This window comes from Pan troglodytes, chromosome 5 (assembly GCF_028858775.2).
Source record: "Pan troglodytes isolate AG18354 chromosome 5, NHGRI_mPanTro3-v2.0_pri, whole genome shotgun sequence".
NCBI classification, from domain to species: Eukaryota; Metazoa; Chordata; class Mammalia; order Primates; family Hominidae; genus Pan; species Pan troglodytes.
Genome location: NC_072403.2, coordinates 50,980,054 through 51,007,836, shown reverse-complemented (window position 1 = coordinate 51,007,836; position 27,783 = coordinate 50,980,054). Strand labels below are relative to the sequence as shown.

The window sequence follows — 27,783 nt, the reverse complement described above, 5'->3', positions numbered from 1 at the left end:
TCCTACTGGCAGTCACAGATATTTACACAATTAATTTTCAAGTTGCATTATTTCCATATTTTTTAATTTATAGTTTTATTCATATTCTGAGACCAAAGCCATTGTTTTTGGTGACAAATTAGATTTTGCAAATACAACTACATTAGGAAAAAGATTATGTACAATAGTGGTATTAATTATTGCCAGGTGGTTTTTCTAGAATGCTTTGTAAGGAAGTGTAATAAAGTTGTAATTTTGGCATGAGTTTGCTTCATTTTTTAAAATGTTGGGTGAAGGAGATTCTAGTCATTGTACCCTGATGAACTTGACATCAATCTCAAGAAAAATTTTGGAATCTATAATTATTAGGAACTTGCATGAGCTCACAATTGATATCAGTATAAAATAATTTTACTTTCATTAAGGTAATGTCACAGTTGTAGAGTAAAAATTTAAATGAGATGTTTGATGTCATCTCTCCTGATGTTCTGCTGGATGAGATGGAGAGTTATATTTCAGACAAAGACAGCTTGAAACCTGTATCAACTCTTCCCAGCCCACAAAGTTTTGATTATTGGATCTGTTGTTTCAAGGATATCTCTTTGCTACAGGGCTTTATAATTGGCCTATGACTTGTTCAACACTTAGAGGTTTGCATTCCTTTGGTTTGTTTACTAAAAGTTTTATAACTTTTTTTTAAATGAAAACTTGGGTAGGACCTTAATATATAAATCAAATAAATGCCGAACTACTCTGATTCAACTGAGAATTGAAAGTGGTAGTAGTTTTGGAAAGTCTTTTCAAAGATATGCTATTTACATTGAGACCAAAATGATAAGAAATAGGAAGTCTTTAACCTTGAAGAAGCCTAGAGAGGATGTATGGTTTCTTCAAGTAGATTAGTGGTTGTCTTTGGCTGAGGATGGGAAATAGGACTGACTGTAAATGGGCATGAGACATTGTTTTGGAATGATGGAAATGTTCTGAAACTAGATTGTGGTGATGATGGTAAAACCCTGTAAATTTACTAAAAGTTATTGAACTGTACACTTTTAAACAACTGGATTTTATGGTATGTAAATGATATCTCAATAAAGCTGTTTAAAACAGATGCTGTTTAGCAAAAACAAAACAAAACCAGACCTTTAAAGTAAGCTTTCTTCATACTTTTGAAGACCTGCCATGTAAAAGGATTTGTCATTTCATCAGTTCCAGGGGACAAAGCTAATCCCAGCATATGGAAATTAATTTTTAAAAACCCAGAATTTCACTTACTGGAACAAATATCTCTCCAAGATGCAGAGGGACAGGCATAGTGATAGTGTGTTGCAGGGTCTTTAAGATGTTTAAATGACATATATAAGTATACCTGGCACTTAATACATGCTTACTGTTTAAAGAAAAATTAATACAGATAAAGATACAAGTGTATGTGTGTATAATTTTTAAGAGAGAGAGAGAAACGTGCGCAGTTGTGCTAAAATGTTAACAATTGGTGATTCTAGGTGAAGGATTTACAGATGTTCATTCCACTGTTATTTCAGCTTTTCTGTTGGTTAGGAATCTTTCAAAATAAAATGTGAGAAGAAGGAGAGGAAGGGAGGCTAGGCTGACTAGTTTGTGAAGGCAAACTTCCTTAAATGCTGTGAAAAATAATGAGCCTGTCATTCAGTATCTGAAATAAAAACAGAAAACTTGATTTATTTCTTCTTATCATAAAGGAGAGATACATGCCAGTCAAGCACAGTTTGTTAGCAAGGAAGGCTGCTGATCTTTCGGGTTTTCAGGAAGCATTGAGTTCAGGGATTGGTCGTGTTCTGGAGTTGACATAATCTATAATAAGAGAGATGAGAATGTTGTTGATTGGTTGGCACTCAAGGGTGTGTTTACTGGAATGAGTCTGTTCCTGGTTCTGGTGGCTATTTATTACCATGGCTACAGAAAATCAGTCATGTCTTTAAGTTTGTGGGAACTTTGAAAATTCTCAGCTAGTATAATATTCAGTGCCTGACATGATGTAGACCCAGTATTCAATAAATATTCGTTGAATGTAAATGCATTTTTAAAAAGCTCACAATGTTTGCCATTATCACCACCATCATCATCTCATTGTTAGAAACTGAAGAACTTGGCTTTGAAGTTCTAAAATCTTAGGTTGCATTTTATTTGGAATCCTCTCACTAAAGTCCTTAAGTTATTTTGGAAGTTGTTTTGTTTGTTTGTTTGTTTAAATCAGTGTTTCCTAATTTTTTTTTCAATGCTATGTAACTCCATGGGCTTAGAAAAGGATTGCATACACAGTAAATACGTTTAAAATCAAGAGTTTCTTTTCTTCAGAACCTCTCAGAGTGTTTAGTATGGTAACATGCATTGCAAATCTAGAGAAGAATAAAATATGTCATTTTCCAAGCTCATTTAACTACAAAATACTTTTTCTTCTGGACACTGTCAATCTGAAAAATGTTGTTGCAGTATGCCATATTTATATCCATTTTATACTGATAATTTTCTAAAGATCTGATGGTACAAAATTCTCTTATCTCTGTGACTATCTCATACCAAGTAATCTTGACGCTTACTGTTGCTGACTCCCCGGGTAAATCTCTTAACTTTTTTGACTCTCTCTGATTCCATGTTTATGTAACATGGGAGAAACTTTCCTGTTTTCATGCTTTACAGTTTGCTTTAAATGATAGGTGAGAAAAGTCCTCTATGACTATGAGGTGTTATTGTGATTACAGTGTATCTGTTTTCAATGTTATAGGAAGTTAGTTTTTTGACTAAATTTCAGTCAAACTAAGATAGTAAAGTCCATTAAATGTTTTGGAGGCTTAATAGACGTTCATTTAGCGTGTTGTTGTACAATGAGTTCTGGATGAGGTAAAAGTCCTAGTTTTACTTCTAACTGGACTTATGACCTTGAGATGGCTATTTAACCTCTTGGACTTTCATTTTTCATCTGTTTAAAACTGAATGAAAGGACTACATAATCTTTTAGATTATTTTTTGACCTAACATTCAATGATTGCTATATAGATCTTTCCTGTTCCTCAAATAGGGACGGTTTATAATAATTTGCTTTATGCTGCTATCTATTAAGAGTTTGAAGATGGGAATATTTGCTTCTTAGAAATGTAGGATATATGAGGGAAAATGCCGTGTAAATTGTTAGAAGAAATTCATAAAGATATTCTGCTAGTTTTGTAAACTTTCTCAGATGCACATTTTCATGCACTGTAGATGAGTTTTATTTTATGAGCTGTCTTATAAATATTTATGGATGAGCTTTCTTATGTAAATCTTGATTTTTAAAAAAATTTTCTGATTTATATATTTTTTCTATTTAAAGCTATTTCTTTCACACATCAGATCTTAATAAATACATGTTTTAATATTTCACACTGCCCATTGCATACTTTACATTTCATGATTCTGTTCTAAGTTTTTTTCTCTCATCTTTCTAACATACAAATTATTTATTTAGTAATTCATTAGTTATATTGTTTATTGTCCTTTCCTCATTGGAATGTAAACTTGACTCATTTTTTGTCTGTTTTGTTCACTGATATGTTCCAAGCAACCAGAACAGTGCCTGGCACATACCAGGCAATCAGTCAATATTTGTTGATTGAGTGATTAATACCTATAGGTATTATGTGTTTACCTTTTCAGAAATTTATACTGTTTTATCTTTTATTTTAAACATATATGTATATTAGTATATTTGTATTTTTTTACATCAGCATTATTTATTTTATATCATAAATAATTTAATTTTGCTTTTTATATATCTTCACATATTTATATTTATTTCATGGTGTTTTGTAAAATTCTAAAAGTTTTCTCAAAGTTCAGTTAAATTATATGAATGTTTACTATCAGAAGGGGAATGGGGAAATGGTTGTTGAGAAATCAAGCAAGCAATGAAAAAAATCATCACTGCTAGGAAATCTGTTGTCTTAAATGTTTATTTGATTTTTTTTTTTTTTTTAATGGAGTCTTGCTCTGTCGCCCAGGCTGGAGTGCAGTGGCCCAATCTCGGCTCACCGCAACCTCTGCCTCCCAGGCTCAGGTGACTCTCCTGCCTCAACCTCCCAAGTAGCTGGGGTTACAGGCATGCACCACCACGCCATGCCTAGCTAATTTTGTATTTTTAGTAGAGATGGGGTTTCACCATGTTGGCCAGGCTGGTCTGGAACTCCTGACCTCAGGTGATCTACCCACCTTGGCCTCCCAAAGTGCTGGGATTGAGCCACCACGCCCAGCCTTATTTGATATTTTGAGTTACCTATCACTTGGGGTTTCTTAGAGCTATTGTTAATAAAATTCATTTCTTCCTTTGAAAACAGGTGGGTAAAATCATAGATTTGTGAAAGAGCTGTTAAAATTTGAAGAGCAAGGCTAATTTGTAGTGTTTATAACTTTCCAATTGCATTAAATGACTGATCACGGCACTTTTATTCCCCACTTTGGATAGTGGACAAATCAGTGTCAACAGATATTGGGTAAGAATGACATAAACAACAGTATGATGTCTGTGTTCACATACATCATCTAGTACTAATTTAGCTGACTAGAGTGTATGGTAGGGCTGTAGCCTGCTATTCACTCTAATTCCATTTAGGAGACATTCTTGGGTATTATAGTAATACCTAGTCTATAAAAGTGTAATCAAAAAAATGCTTTGAAGAGAAAAAAAAAAAACCTCTCTTTTGGGGACAGCAAGTTACCCAGAGCCTTCTTAAACCAAGCAATAGTCACACAGTGTCCATTCTAAAGTAATGTCAATTACCTGGGGTAGGAGAACATCCAAAAAAACCAGAACTAATTAAAAAAAAAAAAAAAGTGACTAGCTCCCAAGACCACAGCGATTACTTAACCAGAGTATCCAGAATGATTTAACCACATTAGAGTCTGTAGCCAGTGGGAAGTATTGAAAGCAACTCAGCATCCAAGAAGATGTACACATGGCAGTAAAGAAACATCTCTTTATCCTTTCTTTATGTTTGGTTTCTAGATGCTTTATGAGTAGATCTGCTTGTAGGCCTTGTATGCTTGGTGACTGGCCCAGCAGGCTGTCTCACAGATCATCACCAAACTTATCCCCTTTGCTTCTTTTTCAGAATCTCTTTAATTAAAACTTAATCAGCCCTTCCCCTCTGTTAGAAACTTAATCAGCACTTCCCCTCTAAATCAGCCCTTCTCCTCTGTTAGAAACTTAATCAGTCCTTCCCCTCTGTTAGAAACTTAATCAGTCCTTCCCCTCTATTCTTAATCAGGGCTTGGAAATTTAAAAACAAGTATTTTAGACTCAAAGTTAGGCCTGTTAAATTCTTTTAATTGAAAAAGAATAATGTAAAATTCCGTGATAATATGTTCAACACCCCCCACCTTTTTTTTTTAATTTAAGGAACAATGACATGTTTCTTAGAAATTATTTCCACATATAAGGCCAGGGATAAACTATAGCTTTCTTTTCCTTCCTCTAATTATTTTTATTTATTTATTTCATTCTGTTACTCATTTTTAACATGTTTTTCTTTTTCTTAATTTCATGATTTTCCCACAGTTTACTCTGTGCGATTTGATTTTCTCATAACAGTGTGGCCCCATTCTTGAAGACAGTCTTTAAGATTTACGAATTATAGTTGAATCAGATATATTTGATTCAAAATAAAGTTTCTGAAAAGGTTTCTTTAAAATTATGTAATCTAGTCCCCTCCTTTTACTGCTGAGAAACTGAGGTGCCAGGAGAAGTTACCTGCTCATTGCAGTACTTCTTAATAGCATAGTGGGAACTAGAACCAGATCATCTAACTTCCAGGATATTTTCATGGTTACTGACTTTTCCTACTTTGTAGCTGACGGCCAGAATATAGTATGACTTCTAGCAGCATTATTGTAATCTTTTTAGTTGGATACAAGCCCTGTGAACTTCATCCATTTTTCTGGGCTCAAATCTCTGGCTGGTCATTTAGTTTGGTGCTATTTCTTTCCCTGAGTGGGGGTGGGGGGGCCGTGACTACAGTGAGATGTCAGCTGGGCACCTACTCATCCTCTGACTCTCATGAACTTCATCCTCAACATCAGAGAATAGAAAAGCATTATCTTCAGATGAAGGAATAAATTTCCCATATGCTATTCGTTTCTGTTTTGAGACTTTAGAACTGAAATAATAAGGGTAATTGTTTGAAAGCAAATATACAAGTTTTATTTATTGTTAATTCATTCCCTTAACAAATGAAACTGTTTTCTTGCTTGTTTTTTTTTGCGGTGGGGAGGGAGGGCGGAATGTATGCCATGACCTTCTAGTACTAATTAGGCTGATTTACTTGGTAGGGAACACTTTGGAAAACCCCTCAATCCCAGGCAAACTAGGGTGATTGGTCATGCTGATAACAATAATGTATATATGTTAGTGAATGCAAAAAGATTTTCTAACACCAATAAATAAAATATATTTTTAAAAATACCATTTTGGCTGGGGGCAGTGGATCAAGCCTATAATCATAGCACTTTGGGAGGCTGAGGTGGGCAGATCACGAGGTCAGGAGTTCGAGACCAGCCTGGCCAACATGGTGAAACCCTGTCTCTACTAAAAATACAAAAACTAGCTGGGCATGGTGGCCGGCGCCTGTAATCCTAGCTACTCAGGAGGCTGAGGCAGGACAGTTGCTTGAAGCCGGGAGGCGGAGGTTGCAGTGAGCGAAGGTCACGCCACTGCACTCCAACCTGGGTGACAGAGTGAGACTCTGTCTCAAAAAAAAAAAAAAAAAAAGTATCGTTTATTTTTTACCTCCTTTGATATTTCTCTTTTGTGTTTATTTTATGCTGTTTTGTTATTATATTAATTTGTATAACTTGAAAAGAAATACACACACACATATGTAAACACATTACATACACTTTCTCAAAAAGTATTTATTTTCCCCTTACAGTTTATGCCATTAAAAGAGTTTGGAGTTGACTGCCTTTCACAGCTGGGGATATGTAGATGTGAGGAGAATAGGTCAATTGATACATCATCAAATACATGCATTTACATAGGGTCCAGAGGTTAGCAAAAGATTTTAGCAAATGAAATGATGCTTTAGAATTTATAGAGAGATTAAAAGAGTATTGATATATTTGGGTAGCATCTTGGCATAGATTACTAACCAAAGATGTCACATGTGGGTTCAACATAACATAGTAAAGCTCCTTCATTTTTAAGAAATCTTTCTCCTTTTTTTTTTTTAAAAAAAAGCTGATGTTAGAAACCACTGAAAAGGGGTTCTGTTGTTTTTTGAGAGCAAAATGACTAGACGTTTATTGTATATTTTAATAGATGTCTATTTGAAGGATCTCCCCTAATTTTAGATAGTATTGGGCATATACATAGCACAAAAATGTTAAAAGTGTTAGTCATAAATTCTGCTGTCTTTTAAAAACAGTATCCAATGGTTTTGTTCAGCATTCATCCTCCTGGATCCCAGTATAAGTATACAGAATAAAAAGTTTAACTTCATCTCATAAATGCCCTTGTTTGTTTCATACTTTCACTGTGCACCTGTCAAGCGGATTGCAGAGTCAGTTGCCCTAGGTTGAAGTGAGACATTTCATCCCAGGATTGAATAAAGCCAATACTGTTTGCATGAGAAGATAGGGTGTAAGTTGCTCCGCCCCAATCATTATTAAGTTGCTCTGGCCTTAGTTATAATCATGGCTGTCAGAGTCACAGTCTTTCCTAAAATGGAGGGTTGTGTGTTATAGCAATGAGACTGCTGCAGGACACCAGGAGAGGGGCAGCCTTTTCAGAAGGTTTCCTGAAAGACCTTTAGTGGATGCTAGTCAGGCAGTACTGGTATTGTCACAGGCATCAAGACAGTATGTAAATGAATAGGGTATCAGAATCTATTGATTAGGACAAGACCCAGGATAAGTCAGTCAAGACATCAGAGCACTGGGAGATAGGTCTTCAAAGGGGAAAAAAATCAAAATAGTTGTATAAGTATCAATTACTTGTCTGTCTTTAAGTGGCTTACAAGTAGTACATACATTGCAGAGCAAAAAAGGAAGTGACTGTGGCCAGGTACAGCAGTTTTCATTTCTGTTTTCCAAAAACAACTAGAACAATATCTAGTTTTCTGTGTATGAGGGGAAAAATGGCAGAAGTTATTTATAAAAGCTGTTGGAGAAAAACTGAAGTACCAATAACCCTGAAAATTAAAATAATATACTCATCAAATGATACACCTGATACCAGTCATTGTAACTTATTTAGGTACTTACTTTACATGTGTATGCTCATGAAAACTGTTTTTAGTACAAAGATCTAACTTTCTCATAAAAGCTTAGGCAATTTGTGTCTTTTATTGATACAAGAAGTATTTTTAATTTTTTTACTATAGATGTCAATTGAATTTGTAGTTTTATGGTTAAGCCAATTATTTAGCTTTGATAACTTTGCACTTTTTTTAACAGTGACATTCGAAGTAACTTAGAATAATGGAAGGAAAACCTTATTCAAGTATTCCAGCGAATTAAATAATGCATATATCAGTGAATACAACAAAAGATTTTTGCCTTTGTGGAGTTTGCTTTTTATTGTGGACTTTTTATTCTCTTTTTGTTCTATTGGTTGTTTGCACCAAATAACATACTATCTTAATGATTGTAGCTTTATATTAAGTCCTGTAGAAAATACTCTCCCATCTTTTACTTCAAAAGTGTTTTGACTATTCCTGTCTCTTTACCATCTCATATAATGTTTAGAACCAATTTATATTTACTTTTAATTGCATCTTCTACCTTTATGTTAATGATGATTTTTTGTAGATTGATCTTATAGCCAGAAACTTGCTAACTTATTAATTCAAATAATTTGTTTCTTGATTTTTGGTTTTCTATGTAGATACTCATATTATCTGCATATAAGGACGGTGTAGTTTTCTCTTTTCCAATACTTTTATAGTTTTAGTCTTTTCTTGTTTTATTGTTCTGACTATAATCTTAAATATTATATTGACTGAAAGTGGTGATAATAGTTATCCTTATATTGATCTGGTTCTTAAAGGGTTTAAATGCTTCTGTGTATGTGGTTTCCTGTAGGGTCTTAGCAGATTCACTTTATCAAATTAGAGAAAGTTCCTTGTGGTGCTAGCTTACTAAAGGTTTATGTCATGAGTGGTTGCTGGATTTTGATGAGTGGTTTTCTTACATCTGTTGAAATGATTATGTAGGTTTTCTTTTTTCATTTTCTAAATTAATGTAGTTATATTAATATATTTATTCAATATTGAGCTATTCCTTTCCTGGCTATGTTAGTCAAAGTTCTCTAGAAAAAATACAAGCAATAGGATTTTATAAAGGAGATACACACATACATATAAGATACATGCACATGCATGCACACATACACACACATATCAAAACAAGGAGGAACTAATCATGACAATTATAGTCCTTGACTACAGGTGCATGCCGCCATGCCTGGCTAATTTCTTTTGTATTTTAGTAGAAACAGGGTTTCACTGTGTTGCCCAGGCTGGTCTCAAACTCCTGAGCTCATGCAATCCACCAGCCTCGGCCTCCCAAAGTAGTGCTAGGATTATGGGTATGAGCCACTGTGCCTGGCCTATTTCTTTTTCTTACCTAATTGCTTTGGCTGGAATTTACAGTATTGTGTTGAATAGAAGTGACAAAATTGGACATTGTGTTAATGCTTATCTTAGGGGAAAAGTTTTTAGTGTTTCACTATTAAGTTGGATGGTAGCTGTGAGTTTTTCATATATGGTCTTTATCAGATTGATAACTTTTCTCCATTAACTTTTTAAATGCTATTATATTTTTCATTTCTATTTCTGTTTAGTACTTTTTCAAAAATGACTAAGCATTTGTTAAGATTTTTGTTGTCCTACATATGCTTCTCATTTCTCTTTTAAAAAAACATAAATTACTATAGTTAATAGATACTTATTTATTCAGGTATGTATAGGCTGTAGGTCTGATTCTGCAGTTTGTTGGTCCTGCTCACTCTCATTCTTGATGACTTGATTCCTGGTACATGTAGTGAATTTTGATTTTGAATTCATGGTCCTTGATATGTCATCCATGGGAATTCTTTCAGTTATTTGTTCGAAATATGTTCTTCAACAAGTGAGTTGCATTTGTCTCTACAAGGTACCTGTGGGCACTATCAATATAAATCACTTTAAATTAATGCTTGGCCTTTTTTTAAGGCTATATGGGCAGCAGATACTCTAGCACCATGGAAGTGAATTTATAGTTAACAATTCTTAGGTAAGATTTTTTTCCTCTCCTACTCAAAGCTTCGGGTGAGGTAGGCAAAGTGCATTCTCTGGAATGGGTATTTTCCTAGTTCACACATTGAGGGTGTCACCATCACTTTATGTTAGGTTTCTCAATGTTATATTGGATTCTCAAACTGATTTCCTACCTTTCTTGTGGTCCCCACATTCTTTTCTATACCTTGAATTCTCTACTAGTTCAGTATAGACTGTAGGTTACTGTGATTAGGTAGATGCCTTCAGAATAAATTTTGAAGGTTCAGTACTCTATTATAGAACTCTTTTTTTCATCTTGTCTGACTTTGGTTTTGTCTTCCCTAATGCTGGTTAAAGCATACTTTAAATATATTATTGTGCATTTTCAAGTGTTCTTTACCAAGAAGGTATTCTTTGCACATCCAGTCTACTTTTAAGTTTTAAGAAGAGGAATTCTAAGGCCAGCCTTTTTAATCCATTCTTGAAAATCTGCTTCTATATAATTCCAAGTCATATTCAATGGTATTTACATAAATTTTTCTTACCAACTTTCAAAGCTGATTACATCATACACTTTTATACCTTTCTATGTGGCTCTTACTAGCTCTTGTATTGGTAATTGGGATGTGGTTACATGATTTGCTGGTTGCCAGTGTTGTGAAGTAGTTGTTAGTATTTTGCATTTTGAAACAATAAATTCCCTTTAAAAAATACTGTACAAGGCGGGCGCGGTGACTCATGCCTGTAATCCCAGGACTTTGGGAGGCCACGGTGGGTGGATCACCTGAGGTCAGGAGTTCGAGACCAGCCTGGCTGACATGGTGAAACCCTGTATCTACTAAAAATAAAAAATTAGCCAGGTGTGGTGGCACGCACCTCGCCTGTAGTCCCAGCTACTCTAGAGGCCGTGGTAGGAGAATTGCTTGAACCCGGGAGGCGGAGGTTGCAGTGAGCCGAGATTGTGCCACTGCACTACAGCCTGGGCAACAGGGTGAGACTCTGTCTCAAAAAAAATAAAAAATAAATAAAAACTGTACGAATCCAGAAATAGCATAGATAACACTGCACTTTTCTTTTGAAGTTGCAACTTGTGTGGGAAAGACTTTCTTTTATTTTCTTTTGTCTTTTTTTTAAACAGGATCTGACTCCATTGCCCATGATGGAGTATGGTGGCATGATCTTGGCTCACTGCAACTTCTGCCTCCTGGGCTCAAGCCATCCCCCCACCTCAGCCTCCCAAGTAGCTGGTACTATAGGCACATGCCACTGCTTCTGGCTAATTTTTGTATTTATTGTAGAGGCGGAGTTTCACCATGTTATGCAGGCTGGTCACGAACTCTTGGGCTCAAGTGATCCTCCTGCTCCGGCCTCCCAAAGTGCTGAGATTAAAGGCGTGAGCCACCACACCTGGCCAAGAAAATTGCACACCCATTCAGACATTTGGGCAAACAATTTATATTCTCCTTACTAAACTGATTCATGTAATAAATGTTTCACTTTTTGCCTTTCTTAGTTTTATAGTCCTTAATATTGGTGTGTTTTAAATTATTTTGCAGGTATTCTTTAGGTGATGCTAGAAGGCCTCTTCATGAAACAGCAGTTTTGGTAGAAGATGTGGTACACACTCAGTTAATTAATCTGGTAAGAGCATATATAATTTGATTTGGTTTCTCTTCTCTGCATTCTTTTATTAGGATGGTAACCCAACACTTTAAAAACATTTTATTTACAGCTGGAATTCTTTTTTGTTAGCATTATTGAAGTATACTTTATATATAACAAAATTTACTAGTTTAATGCATAATTTGCTGAGCCTCGACAATGGAATATTATAATATTAACTTATAACACAATCATGATATCGAAAATTTGCATAATCTAAAACAAACCCTTGTTCCCCTGGGCAGTCAGCAGCCATCATCATCACAGCAGAAAGATTATGACTCACTGAAGGCTGAGATGGTTGTTAGCATTTTGTAACAATAAAGTATTTTTAAATTAAGGTATGTACATTATTTTTTAGACATGCCATTTGACAATCAATAGACTATAGTATAGTGTAAACATAGCTTTTATATGCATTGAGTAACCTCATAATTTGACTGTACACCTACTCTGTACCCACAAAAATTAAGTTAAAAAATTAAAAAAAAATTTGTCTGACTCACTTTATTGCAGTGGTCTGTAACTGAACTTACAGTATCACTGAGGTATGCCTGTACCATGTTTAAAGAGGAATTCACTCATGTAGCCTTCTAATCCTTGTATGATTTTATTTTTACATTTAGCTCATTCCTATAGTTGTTGTTTATTCCTGTTATTTTGTGAGATATGGATCTAATTTTATCCTTTTTCAAATGGGAACTCAGTTTTACCATCACCATGTATTTTAAAATTTATCTTTTCCTTAGTGATTTGAAATGCCTTCTTTATAATATACTAAATTTATATATATAGGTATCTGTTTCTCATTGTATATGCTATACTAAGGGTTTAGTATATGTATATCCTAGTATGGCATTTATTACAGGTTTTATAGTATATTTTAATGATTATTAGGGCTAAACTTCCTTGTAGTTTTTCTTTTTTTTTCAGTATGTTCCCAGCTATTCATGTATATTTATTGCTCCTCATGAATATTAGTAGCAACTTATCTAGCTAATAAAAATTTTCATTGGTATGTTTATTGAGATTACATGATTTTATAAGTTAAGGAGAGCTGCATCTTTAAAATCTTGAATCATTCTATGAATGGGGATATCTACATTTGTTTGAGACTACTTTTGTGTTTTTCAGTTGTGTTTTAACATTTTTCTTCTTTTAGCTTCATACATTTCTTGTTAATTTGTTTTTTTAACTATTTCATCTTCTTTGTTGCTATTGTTAATGGATTTCTTCTATAATTATGTAACAGCTGAAAACATTCAAAAGTTTAATGAAATACATAAATCTACAGATTCAAGATGAGCCAACTCCGTTTAGAAGAAATTAAAAGAAATCTATGTTCAAACTGCTGAACAATAATAATATAATACAAATCTTAAAGCCTGACAGGTTTATTATCATAGGGGAAGGATGATTTGAAAGATAGTGGAATTCTTATCAGAAAACAGGCAGGCTAGAATGAAATGGCATAGCAGTTTTAAAGTACTGAATGTAGAATATTAGGTTGAATGTTCTTTTTCTCTGTCTTTCTATAGCCTTCTCCCCTTCTTTACATGCCCTCCTGTCTTATAAGGACACCAGATATTTACTCTTTGGTGGTATTGTTATTCATGTTAAATCTATGTATGTTACTATTTTTATATGACAACATTATAACTTTTCCTTTAAAGTCAAATGCTTTTAAGGAATGTAGATAAAAAAGGAAGCATATGGCCTATTTTGTATTTACCCACATATCTACCATTTCCCATGCTCATTATTCCTTCTCACAGATTTTAGTTGCCATTTCAGTCTTTTCCTTCATCCTGAAGAAGCCTTGTAACTTTTTTTGTAGTACAGCTGTGCTAATGATGAAGTCTCTTACATTTCTTTCATCTGAACATATCTTTATCTTTATTCTTTAAGTATGTTCTTCCCTACATGGAATTCTATGTTGATAATCTTTTCCTTTCAGCTCTTTGAATATGTCATTCTAATATTTTCTGATCTACATTAGTTTCTGTTACAAGTTAACTGTTATTCGTTTGTTCCCCTGTATGTAACATGTAGTTTTTTTCTGGCTGCTCTCAAGATTTTTCCTTATCTTTGGCTTTGGGTAGTTTGCTATCTCTAGGAGTGATTTTTGAAATCGTTATTTTCTTGTTGAACACTAGGTATCAATTCGTGGAAGTTTTCAGCCATAAGTTTTACCATTTGACATTGTTTCACAAGACTTTCAGGGCCTTTAGTGTTTCTCCAAACTTTTTCTGCCCCTTTTTCTTCTGTTGTTTTGTTTCATTTGACTTTTGTAATTCCTATGGCTTTACCTTTAAGTTTACTATTTTTTCTGCCATCTCTAATATGCTATTTAGTCAGTGCTAGTGTTTTTTTCAGTGTAGCCCATAGTATTTTCTATTGCAGTATCTGTTTGAAAATGTATCTTAGTGGGTTATAAACCCCTTTTGAATTATGGATACATACTTTTATATTCTATTTTAAATATAGACGTTGGAACATTATTTGATGACTGCTACACTAGTATAAACAAGAAATAGTATGTGCCTTTACTTATAATGAGAAATCCTCTTATTACAATAGACACTTACCTCTCCTTACCCATTTAATATTTGAATGATAGTTTTGATGCCTATTTGTGAGATTCATCCTGTCCAGATTCCACTAAATATTACATTGAATGATATACCTAACTAGAGGAAAACCTTGTTTTGTTACCTCTACAATATCCAGGCATATGTCAGAGTGAGTTCTTTAGAGGAAAGGAAGAATTATAGAGAACATTTATTTTCAAAAAGTCAGTCCTTTTTTACCATGAAATATCATGTAGTCATGACAAATTATGTGTGTGTTTTGTACTCTTCATTTAAATCTCTTTGTAATTCTTTATCCATTTGCCTATTAAGATCAGTTTTTTCCTGTAATTCTTTGAACATTTTTTTTTTTTTTTTTTTTGAGACGGAGTCTCACTCTGTCATCCAGGTTGGAGTGCAGAGGCATGATCTTGGCTCACTACAACCTCCAACTCCTGGGTTCAAGCGATTTCCTGTCTCAGTCTCTTGAGTAGCTGAGATTACAGGTGTGCCACCACGCCCAGCTAATTTTTTGTATTTTTAGGAGAGACAAGGTTTCACCATATTGGCCAGGCTGGCCTCGAACACCTGACCTGAGGGATCTGCCCGCCTCAGCCTCCCAAAGTGCTGCGATTACAAGCGTAAGCCACCACACCCGGTCAACATCTTTATAATAGCTTTGTTGAAGTATTTATAGTCTAAATTCAGTAACTGTACCACATTGGAAGCCATTTATATTGACTCTGCTTTTTACTTACTAGGTGTCATTCTTTTGGGGTTTTTTTTGCATGTCTAATAATTCTTTTAAAAGTGGATATTTTATATAATACATTATTGTGACTCTTCTGAAGACTTTTTGTTGGTTTTGTTTTAGCTGGCAGGTAACTTGGCTGGACATAAAATGTTTTCTCCCCCATATTGTAGACAGGAGGTCACCTCTCTCCTTAATTCTTATTGCTTTCTGCTGCTGTTTTTGGCTTTTCCCCTTTTGTGTCTCTCTTAAACTTGTACGTTTTCCTCTTTTGTGTCTCTCTTAAACTTGTATGTTTGAATGCTTGAGAAGAAAGGGAAAAATAGTAGGCAAATTGTTTTTTAAGTGTTAATATTCCCTTACTGTAGAATACTGTGTAACCAGTATACATTATATTTGTTAGTTTTTTATAATATTAAATTTTTTTGAAATTACATAGAACAAAATCTGTTTTGTTTTCTTTTTTCAGTTCTTTATGTTTTGTCAAATGTGTAGTCTTATAACCATAACTAAAATTGGTTCAGAACAGTTCCCTCATTCCCCAAAAAATTATCTTGTTCTACTCATTGTCAAATTTTTCTACCCCAACCCTCTGCCACTATGAGGACCCCATTGTTTGTCAAAGAAGGAGAAGACTTCTCTTTTAATTCTTTTTGTCTATACTTGGTAAGCAGTTCCTAGATTCATACTCCCTTTGAGTTCAATACAGGGGATATGAGTAGAAAATAAAAACAATGAAACTCACTGCCAGGTTTTTTTTTTGTTTTTTATTATCATTTTTAATAGACACATAATAATTGTACATATTTATGGGGTACAGTGTGTTATTTTGACACATGTATACAATGTATAATGATCATATCAGGGTATTTAGCATATTCGTTACCTTAAACATTTATGATTTCTTTGTGTTGGGAATATTCAAAATCCAGTCCTAGCTATTTGGAAATATACAATAAATTGTTACTATTATAGTCACTATATAATGCTATGGAACACTAGAACTTATTTCTCCTATCTAGCTGTTTATCTCTGTACAACTCTTTGGCTATACCTTTCTCTCCACTTCCCTTTCCTCACCTCTAGTAACTACTATTCTATTCTCTACTATTATGAGATCAACTTTTTGTTGTTGTTGTTTTGGAGACGGAGTTTCGCTCTTGTTGCCCAGGCTGGAGTGCAATGGCACGATCTCGGCTCACCGCAACCTCCGCCTCCTGGGTTCAAGCGATTCTGCTGCCTCAGCCTCCCAAGTAACTGGGATTACAGGCATGCCCCACCATGACCAGCTAATTTTGTATTTTTAGTAAAGATGGGATTTCTCCATGTTGGTCAGGCTGGTCTCAAACTCCTGACCTCAGGTGATTTGTCTGCCTTGGCCTCCCAAAGTGCTGGGATTACAGGCGTGAGCCTCCGCGCCTGGCCAGCTTTTTTACCTTTCATGTATCAGTGAGAACATGTGATATTTATCTTTCTGTGCATGGCTTATTTCTATTAACATAATGTCATTTAAGCTCATTTATGTTGCCACAAATAACAGAATTTCCTTCTTTTTTATGGTGAAATAGTATTTCATTGTGAATATATACCACATTCTTGATATCCATTCGTCTGTTGATGGACACTTCAGTTATTTCATGTCTTGGCTGTTGTGAGTATTGCTGCAATAAACATGTGAGCACAGATATATCTTTGGCATACTGTTTTCCTTTGTATGTGGACCCAGTAGTGGGATTGCTGGATCATATGGTAATTCTATTTTTAGTTTTTTATTGTTTTCCATAATGGTTATACTAATTTACATTTCAATCAAAAGTGTATAAGACATTCCCTTTCTCCTCCTCATTGCTAGCATTTGGTATTATTAATTATAACCTTGTTTTTGGTAATAACCATTCTAATAATTAGGGTGAGGTGATTATTTCATTGTTGTTTTCATTTGCATTTCCCTGATAATTAGTGACATTTAGAGTTTTTTCATGTACTGTGGGCTATTTGTGTGTCTTTTTTTTTTTTTTTTAAGTACAGGGTCTTGCTATGATGCCCAGACTGGTCTCAAACTCCTGGGTGCAAGCCATTTCCCCCCTCAGCCTCATGAGTAGCTGGGATTACAGGTGTGTGTCACTGCACCCAACTGTGTCTTTTGAAAGATGTTGATTCAGCTCTTTTGCCTATTTTTTAAATTGGATTTTTCATTTTATTGCTTTTAAGTTCCTTGGATATTAATCCCTTGTCCGAAGAAATTCAAGCATTTTCTCCCATCTTGCAGGTTGTCTCTTAACTCTTGATTTTGTGTAGAAGATTTTTAGTTTAATATAATTCCATTTGTCTATTTTTGGTTTTGTTGCCTGTACTTTTGAGTTCCATTTCATAAAATATTTTCCCAGAACAATGTCCGAAGCGTTTTCCCCTGTGCTTTCTTCTAGTAGCTTAAAGTTTTGGGTCTTAGATTTTAAGTCTTTAATTCATTTTGAGTTGATTTTTTGAGTATGGTGAGAGATAGGGGTCTAGTTTATTTTTCTGCATATAGACATCCAGGTTTTCCAGCACCGTTTATTGAAAAGACTCACCATTCTCGGGAATATTCTTGTCTTTATTTCTTTGTTCTGATATGTGGGAATCCCTATCTGGCTAAGCCTTTAGCCACACAATCTAAAATGATATGTAAATGGCCCTGAGGTGTTCTTTGCACATCGAAGTTAAATTTTTTTAATTATCCCGAAAACAAAAGTGTAAATGAGGTCATCATTTCGTTTTTAGATTGCCATTTACTGTTTTGAATGGTTTTCTGCTTTAATAAATTATTAAGTATTTTTTACTTTTTCATGTTTTATTCATTTATTTAGTACACTTATTTATTGACACTGGTATAGCTCTGGTTATAGTGATACAAAGATGAATAAGAGTTTACAGTTTTGTCAGGTACATTAACACATAGAAGCTAATTTTAAAACATTATGGTAAGTGATAATACTGATATCCAGAATGAGATGAGGGTTTTAAGAAGAGATAATTATTCTGGGCTGGAATTCTTCATGTATTTCTATATTCATGTCTCTAATAAATGATAAATCTTTCATAGGATTCAACATGTATTTATTGAGTTGAATTGAGGAAAGTAAGCATTGGAATAGAGGTTATAAACTTGGCCCAAAATGTGACACAGAAACGTGTTTTATTCCATTTACAGTATGATTTTTTTTTTTAAGGAAAACACATTTATTCCAAGATTCATTGATTCGGATTTTTAAGTGTTCTTTCTTCCATAGAGCCCCAGAGTGTTGATAGTGTGCTAGGGTTTCCTATGTTTTCTGGCATGAGCTCCCATCCTCTGAGGTCATGAGAAAGATAGTGGATTAATCCTGGAGTTGTCATGAAAGGAAAGGGTGGTCCCATTGAGGTGAATATGTGTGGCCTAAATCCTGGGGTTGGGGGTGTGGAAGACTAGGGGCTGGTGGCTGGGCAATGTTCACCACAGCTGGAGGACCATGTTGGGGCAGGTTGAAGTAGTTGGTACATGCATCTGCTGCTGCTGTAGGAGGAGGAAGAGCTCATGGCAGTGCTGGAATAGGCTGTAGCTGGATCCCAGAGTCTGTGATCTGTTCTTCTCTTTTTCTTTTCCTCTGGATGCTTGGGATCTTCCCCATTTTATGTTGAGTCTACAGCCATTGACAATCAACTTATCAAAGGACTTCTCAGCAGCCACTTCTGCAGCCTGCCCTGTGGAAACCTGGATGAAAGCACACTGCTCTCTCTGAACAACAGTAATCAATCTGCATCTCTCCAAACTGGTAGTGATGATGTCTTAGATCTGTCTCAGAAATGGTATTATCCAGACTACCAACATATGGGGAGGATAACCTTGTCCTCTGATGGGTCCAGATGGGGCATGATTGAAGCCCACTTTAGATGCTTATCTGTTTCTGGATCATTGATTCCATAATATTCTGATTGGCAAGGGGATCATCTGCATCTATAGGCTTCTCATGTCTGCATGGATGTTCCTCTCCTCTCTTATACTCTCCTTTCACCCAGGAGGAGCAAACGTGGGGCTTACTCCTTTGGTAGGAGGGTGTGGTCCAAGCTGGACTGAGTAGCATGTCTCTGGTCAGTGTGGCTTTTTCCCCAGCAGGCAAACTGGCCACGTTCCATCAGAGCTAGAAATCCCTGTCTCTCATATTCTACATGCAGTACTCTTTTTTTGACATCAGACTTTGGCAGGTCACCTTCAGAAGACAGTTCTGCATTATTAACCTGGATGGGCAGACCATGCTTTAGGTCTTAAGATTTAGGCCTAACAGACATGATTCAATTTACTGCAGGGTTGGCACACTTCTGTCTTCTTGAAATGCATGTGGACCCCAGGGCACAAGCAAAACACTGAATGGCCTGGCACAAATTTTGCGTTCCTTCCTGCTTTTTTCTTTGGCTATTTAATATATATAGATTTCTGCAAGACATTCCTGGCACAGAACAGGAAAGTCCACCCCCTCCCAGTTCTGCGTGTTGTAAGCTTGGGAACCCAGAGAGCTCGCCATCTTTAGAGCATCTGGAGGCAGTGGTAGCTGTTGAGATGGGAGAGAGGACCGCCACAATCCTATCAGACCCAGCCCCAAATTTCATGATTTTTCTACAAGAATACTGAAATGGATGACCTTGCAGTCCAGTTTTTTCATAAGTGTCTTTGTCCAGTATGAAATTAATTTCCCTGTTAATGATAGGTCTAAGAAGGGAGTGAGTTTGGAGAGAAGAAGATACAAGGGCAGACTTTCAGTTTATAAAAACCTGTATGTCTTTTTGCACAGTATATATATTTTTATCATTAGAGATAGAAGAAACATGAGTGTTGTTACTGTTTTGTAGAAGGACAGCAGTATTATCTTCATCAATATTTGTATTTGCATAGCAGGAACCTTTGGGGACCCATTGTAGCTACAGTCAACTGTAATTGTGACAGTGGATCTCTTTGAGATGTCAGTGGAATGACTTCGTGTGGCCACAGTTGAATTTCTCACAAATCAGCAAGTGGCTGGAAGCCTCTCACAGCCTGCATAGGGCTGCCTTGTGCTGGCCCATCTTAAGCTAGGTGGGCTTCCCCCTTTCCTTATCACACCTCTTTCCTCTGCCTTTGCTTCTGTGGCAGCTCAAGAAATTGTGAGCCGTCATCAGTTCTCCTTCAGGGCATGGACTTCTCTCTCTAGAGTTTCTGGGAAGCCAGAAAACTCACAGCTGGGCTTGACACTTGTGTCCTGTAGCAAACTTCCTGACTAAAGCAGTGGCTTTCAAATTAGCATGGTCCATGAAACACCAGTATTCAAAAGAATGTTCAGGGACACCTCATATTTGAGGAAGAGAAAAAGATGGGGCTCTGAGATCCCTACCCCAAATTCAACCAGAACAGTTCCTTTTTGATTATTTGTGTATTGTAGATTTCTGTCAGTCAAAAATTTTTGAAGTCCATCTTTGATCAGTGTTATCTTTTCATCATTTCACTATGTATAGGATAAGTTCCACAAGATTGATGCCTGATATATATTATACTACACTCTCTTTGTCCTACAGCATTTTTTCAGTATCAGTTATGTCAGTCCTTTCAGCTCCTCAAAATTTTATTTTGGGACTATGGACTATTTCTAGCTATTATCTCCTGATAGATATATATCAAGATTGAATATAGCACCTCGAAGTAGGTGAAGCTGTGTTTTTGACAAGACTTATTATGATATACTTTGATTCTTTAAAAAAAAAAACCTCCCTTAGTCAATACAGATTTTTATTGAATATCTACTGTTGATATTTTGTTGAATATCAACTACCAATGATGATGGACATTTTTTAGATTATTTTGGCAGTAGGTACATATTGTTTCATTTGGGGAATACTACCGTAAGACTGGCAATAAACTACATTTAGAAGTTTTTACTTAAGTCATTTTTTTTTGTCTCGTCTTTCTTTGACCTGTTGTTCCCATGTGGAATCTATATCCTCTCATCTAATGCATAATTCTTATCCAGTGCTTCACTTAGGCCTGTGCTTCGTTTTAAGTAATTTCACCTTCTTCCACTCTTTTCCACTTGTTAGGTTGTGGATAGCTTAGGCCTGAGTTGACTGTTTTTCCCTGAAGTTTATGTACATGTAGATTATATACTATGTTAAATAATGAAAATACATCATCTAAAATCTATATAAAGCTTTCGATTTTACTATTTCAAGAACAGATTAGAACAATAAAGTCATAGAATTTCAAAGTTGAATTACACTTGAGAAATTATTTAAACCAACTCTTACATAAGTTTGAACCAAATGAAATTGACATATTTACAGGCTATAAATGATTGAATATTGGTGATTTTATATGATTCAATGCAATACAAATTAGAAATTGTCACTAGAGAAAGGTTTCAAACTCTTAGTTTCTTTATTTTGTTATGTTGCAATGCTAATATTTACTTTTTACTGTAGTTATAAAGCATCATAAAGATTATATATATATGAAGGAGTTAATGAAATTCCTGGAACATAGCGTCCCTTCTCTAGGTTACTAGTAACAGTAGTAATAGTTGCTATTGTCGTTAATAATGGGGCTATTTAATGGCATGATTGAGATGAGAAATGGATTAGAAAATTTCCAAGAATTTCACATTTACCAGAGAGATGCAAACTTTTTCATATCCTAAGCTTCCTTATTCCTCACTTTCCAGGTTGAGTTAAATCACATTGAAGTAGAGATTTGTGCCAACTGCAAATTATGTTTGAGTTGCTGTTATGATGCTGTCAATATCTCTTCCAAGTTCAAAAAGTAATGATTTCAGATGGCTGTATAGCTGCTTTCATTTCTCTGTTCATTCAAAGTTAAATATCAAAAGATTCACTACATTTTATGCATAGAATGTAATTACCATTCCATTTAAAAATCATATTAGATTTTCACTATATGAATCTACCAGTCAGTAGTAAGCTGTATAGTTGGTTACACTAGTTTTCACATCAGAACCAATTTATCATGTTTAGCTAATTCTCCTTAATTATGAAAAGTAATAAAGAACAAATTCATAAGTGTGAAGAGTTATGGCTTAATCTCCAATCTGGATTAAAATGCACTGAATTCACCCCTCCCTCCTGTAATGCTTTTTAATTTCCCTGGTAGAAGCAGTTCATGCAAAGCTCTGTTCTGTCCTTATCACCAGTTCTGTGAGGCTGTCACTTATGCCACCTCAGTAATGTTTTATGGGTGTGTTTTAAAATAGTAATAAAGTTTCCTACATAGAACTTCAATTATAAGGGTTATCAAAATAGGACAAACTAATATAATTTGTGATTGCATAAAATAAAGGAAGCAGAGGTACCATGGGGACCTAATGAATCATAGGATGGAAACAGTCTTCTTGCTAACTAAACATTCATACTTTGTACTAAGCCAGAGCATGTATATGTAGTTCAGCAAACCAGAACACACTCTGTGTTTACATGAATGGAATATGAGGTAGTCCACAAATACCATCTGGGAAAAAATTCTCGGCCTTTCTGTCTGCTACTGTGGAGTAAATTAAGCATATGTTTAGAATAAACAGACTAAAAACACACCTGCTTTGGGGAAAACACACACGTATGGTCACATATGCGTACAGAGTTGTTCAAAATAGAATATTTTGTGTTGGTAAAATCTGATTACTTTTCTTCATTTTTACTTCTTAAGTAAAAATGAAGTATTATGGAATAAGTATTATGGAAAATTTCCTGATTATTTCTGTATAGCACCACTTGTTTGTAATTGATCACTCCTAATATCTTCTACTTAAATTAGTCTTATTTTCTCTCATATATTACTACCTCATGCATCAATAAATACAATTGTCTTTTTTTAAAAAAATGAGTAACTATTGACTGATACTTAGTTTTTAAAATGGGCATATTCTGTGTAGAATGCCTCTTATGCTACATTCTCCCCACCAATTGCCATGGATAGTTTGCTAAAGGCATGACACAGAGGATCAACTGGGAAGGAATTCCCAGTCCTTTCTCCCACTCTTAACATATTTTTTTCCTGCTGTAGTATATCCTACTAACCAATTCATTTTGAAAAGCAGTCTTTACTTCAGTGTCACAGAATTTCAGAGTATAAATTGTTTTTCACTTCCAGTAAATTACAAGTATTGTCTCATGTTACTTGGTTTTCTTAGCGTAGATATAAAATAGCATCTTCCCACCTTTCCATTTGTGTTTCTTTTCTTGCATCAGGCTTTTCTCCCTAAAGGTTCTTCCTTTCTTTCTCCGCTGGTCTGCTAGACTCCTATCCCCTGACTTAAGCTAAATTCTAGCTACTTGTATCCTGTGCCATGCTTGGATTTTTAATCTGTGCTGAACGTTTTAGTTCAGGCTAAAATTTCTCATAAATGCTTAGGTTCCAAGTGTTTTAGATTTACCAGAGAGATGCAAACTTTTTATAAAACTCCCACTCTCCAGATTGAATTGCATGTCTTAATAGAGATAGGCAGAGATTTGCGCCATCTTGAAATTGTGTGACTGAGTCTATATTATGCTTTTGATAATATCCAATTTTAAATGAAGTTCAAAAATTGTCATGATTTCTGATGGCTATGTGGCTGCTTTCACTACTCTATTAAATATGTGTAGAATATAATTTGTTTTATGCATAGAATATAATTATCTAACCTTCCATTTGAAAATCATATTAGGTTTTTTTCTATGTGAATCTGCTCAACAACTAGTAAGCCATTCAATCTGTTGAACTATGCTTTCATATGTGAATCTATTCTCTGGATTATTTTTGAGATTATTTATAATCTTGAATTATAAAAAGTAATGAAGAATAAACATATCTGTGAAGAGTAACTGTTCAGTCTCCCATCTTGATTAGCATGCATCAAGTTCTCTTTCTCCCTCTTTCTTTGTTCTTACTTTTTGTGCTTTTTAATTTGGCAGATGTTTTCCAAGTATTCTATTCTCATTTATCAGTTTTTCTTTTCTCCTCTGTATCTGAACTAAGAGATTGTTTAAAACTTCCTCTTTCCAGTTCCTTTCCCAAGATCTTTGAATGTCTTTTCTTTATCCATAACTCTGCATCTTCTTTCCCCATTGCTGCCATTACTCTTGATTAGTGTTAAGTTTCTGCAGAAAAGAAGAAAATAACAGTTAGTAAATATCTACTATGTGTGAGGCCGTCTTCTAAAGAGTTTGCTTATATTATTTTATTATATATATAGGCCATTTTCCAGGTTTTAAATAAAAACATTTCTGTATAGCTTTTTAACTTACGAAATTTTAACCTAGCTTGAATTTATCCTATTTTTTATAAAAATATAATTAGCAACTTTTATTTATTTATCAGATCTCAGTATTATATATTTTTCTACATTTGAAGAACATACAATTATTTTGTAAAATATGTATTTTTATCCCTTTAGATTCTGATATGAACTCTTCACATCCATTGCGATGTTTTATTGGGGTGTTATTTTACTACATTGTGTTAGATGTTTTATTAGGGGTGTTATTTTACTACATTGTGTTAGATGTTTTATTAGGGGTGTTATTTTACTACATTGTGTTAGGGAACAGATTATTTATGCTGATAATTTCAATTCTAGTCGTTCTCACATCTCTGGGTGAATTTATAAATCACATTCTTAGTTTCCCAAGCATATATTAACTCTCCTTAGAGACTTCTCTAGTAAGTTGTTATGAAACTCTAAGTATATATATAATCTGAAATTCAAAAGGTATTTATATTTGAAGCACTAGAATAAAATTGACTTAATTTTTTTTTTTTTTTTTTTTGAGACGAAGTCTCACCGTTGTTCCCCAGGCTGGAGTGCAATGGCACAATCTCAGCTCACTGGAACCTCCAACTCACAGGTTCAAGTAATTCTCCTGCCTCGGTCCCCCAAGTAGCTGGGATTACAGATGCCTGCCACCACACCTGGCTAGTTTTTGTATTTTTAGTAGAGACAGGGTTTCACCATGTTGGCCAGGCTGGTCTAGAACTCCTGACCTCAGGTGATGCACCCGCCTCGGCCTCCCAAATGTTGGGATTACAGGTGTGAGCCACTGCACCCGGCCGACTTCAAATTTTTAAATTAAATGGAAAGAGAAAGTCTATTAAATAAATGTGTCAACTAGAAAAGGCTTAAGAAAACATCTTCAGGATAGAACTTTGAAAATGATGTTTATCGGTAAAATTTTCACTGACTTTCCACTTCTAATTCAACTAATAATATGGCATTAAGTAATAAACATCAGCATAAATAGTGTAAAAATAATGCTCAGTACCCAGAATGTATTTAATCTAAGAGTTTCTTTATGTGTTTTTTGGGGTTTTTTTTGCAGTAGAGTAGGAGGAAAATGGAATGGAAAGGACCAAGGCAATTAATAAGGCAGATGCTGATAAGAAACAGCAAGAAGTTGTGACGGTGTAGAGCCAAGATAAAATAATTGCTAAAAACACAAATACACACAATTATAGGTTATCTAGTTGGTTTACAAGTAAAATATATAATGTAAAGTATGTTCCAGAAAATATATATTAAAATATCAAAAGTTTCCTAACTTTTTGGTTTCAGAGAACATCATTCTGTTGTATTTAGCCCAGTATGCTTATTGATATTTGTAACCATATAAAATATAAAATTTATATTTTATTTATGTAAAATGACCAAAAACTTGATATGACCAAAAACTTTTTCTCCCCAAAACTGTATATAAAGATTCCATAATTTAGCAAATATCCTTAAGGAATTAAGGGAAAAATATTTTTAAAAGTTTCTGTGTTTCTATCTATAGTTTGACAGAGTGGCATCACTTATAAGAAACATTTCACTAAATACTTCCAGTAAACCTAGAGAGTTAGAAGATACTCTCTTCACTTTATAGGTTTAGAAACTGAAGAACAGAAAGATTAAGCAACTTGCCCACAGTCACACAGCTTATAAGTAGTAGATAGGGAATTCAAACCATTTCTTCTCTAGAGAGTTTGGGGATGCCTTAGTATAGAAAATATGCTGTTTTTTTAATGGGTACTTATCAGACTGAATTTACTATATGTCTGTAAGGTCCCTTCTAATTCTGAGTATTCTGTGGTTCTCTGCAGTAAAAAGAATATTGTTTTCAGAGTAGTATTTACATTTTGCAAATAGTTAGTGAGGAGTGGTTGAAAAAGAAATAATTGAAAAAGAGAAGTGCCAAGAAAGGTAAGCACAATCTTCTTTTGGTGTGGAAAATACAAATTCAGTTTCAAGTCTATGATAAATATTTATCATATTTGAAGTTTGGAAAGAGAATAGCATTCTTTAACATGAGAAATAGTTTTAATAACCAACAAAACATAATGTAGGCATAAGTTATAATTTCATAATATTAAAATAGAAATCATTTGATAGACCACTGGACAAAGGTAATTCAATATATAAGAAAGAAGGAATTTAAACATACTTGAAAAGGATATTTAAAATATTGTGAACTTTTCCAGAAATCAACCATATTATTGCTTGCTTTGGTAATAAGCTTTAAGAAGAAAAGTTTTAGTAGAATGTTTTTCCTTGAGCACTAAAGTTTCTCTTTGTAGACTGTTTTTATTAAGAAGATCACTAGACTCGATGTAAGATTTGATGATAATACAAGAAGTAAAATAACTGTATTCCTAATAAAATGTTTATGGTTCACATATAGTTAAAAGAATAATAATTTTTTCACTAGTTAACTTTTACTCCTATCATAAAAGTCTCAGCTTTATCCTTTTCAATTATTTTGTCTATGGCAGGTTTTAAAAATCAAATATTGCTTTTTTTTCTAAATATGCAAGCATTTGATTTCACTGATAAGAATACGGTTTCAATGAGTACATTATATTTAGTAGAAACTCAATATTTTTTAATTCGTTTTTTCACTAAAAGCAAAAGTATTAATACTCTTTTTCTAAATAACTTTGGTATTTTCTATCATGGTGGATAAAAAAGTCCCTGCATTTTCATAAAAATCAGAGATCAGGTGGTGATATTTTCAAATGTCTCTTTTGTGAGAATAAAGAAAATACTGGAATTCAGTTTCCCATTTCTAACATATCTAATTTATTTGTTCTCTTTTTATGCTAGTCAGGAACTGAAAGTTTTTATAAGACAAGAAGGAAGTTATTTATCTATGTCAGTATTAAAGACCTAATGGCTGTTCTCCAAAAGAGAGAATGGTAATTAATAAATTATCCTTTTATTTACACTGAGTTTCAAAACCAATTGCTTCTTTGTTTTCAGTAAGTATAATATTTTTGTGTGAATAATAAGCTACATAGTAATGATTAATAGCTAACCCCGTTTGGATTTTAGAATGGATGTGAATGATGTTGTCAGGAATGGAATGCCTATTTTAAAATGTCAGCTATATTGCAGAGCTTTTGCATTTTATGCCAAGAACCAAATTCAGCTATTGGTTGATATTATATCACCTCTCATCAAGCCATATGGGTTTCCAGTTGTATGAGCAATGTTTCTTAATTGTATGATGGAGAAAGGTGATGAAAAAGACACTTGGGACCAGATTTTCAAGG

The 27,783-nt window shown here is 34.4% G+C and overlaps 1 protein-coding gene and 1 pseudogene across 23 annotated transcripts in view; one reads left to right on the top strand and one right to left on the bottom strand.

Moving 5' to 3' along the window:
• The window catches only part of SUPT3H (SPT3 homolog, SAGA and STAGA complex component), a 557,558-nt gene that overhangs the window by 257,250 nt on the left and 272,525 nt on the right, over positions 1 to 27,783 (top strand). For all 23 annotated transcript variants that reach the window (XR_680802.5, XR_010158028.1, XR_002944240.3 and 20 more), the window contains one exon: positions 11,801 to 11,885. Coding sequence is in view for 18 of the 23 variants with exons in the window: in XM_054685865.2 (XP_054541840.1) it covers positions 11,801 to 11,885 (85 nt within the window). In the remaining 5 variants the exon portion in view is untranslated. The remainder of the gene's footprint in view (positions 1 to 11,800; positions 11,886 to 27,783) is intronic.
• On the bottom strand, positions 18,458 to 19,765 carry LOC134810242 (pre-mRNA-splicing factor RBM22-like; annotated as a pseudogene).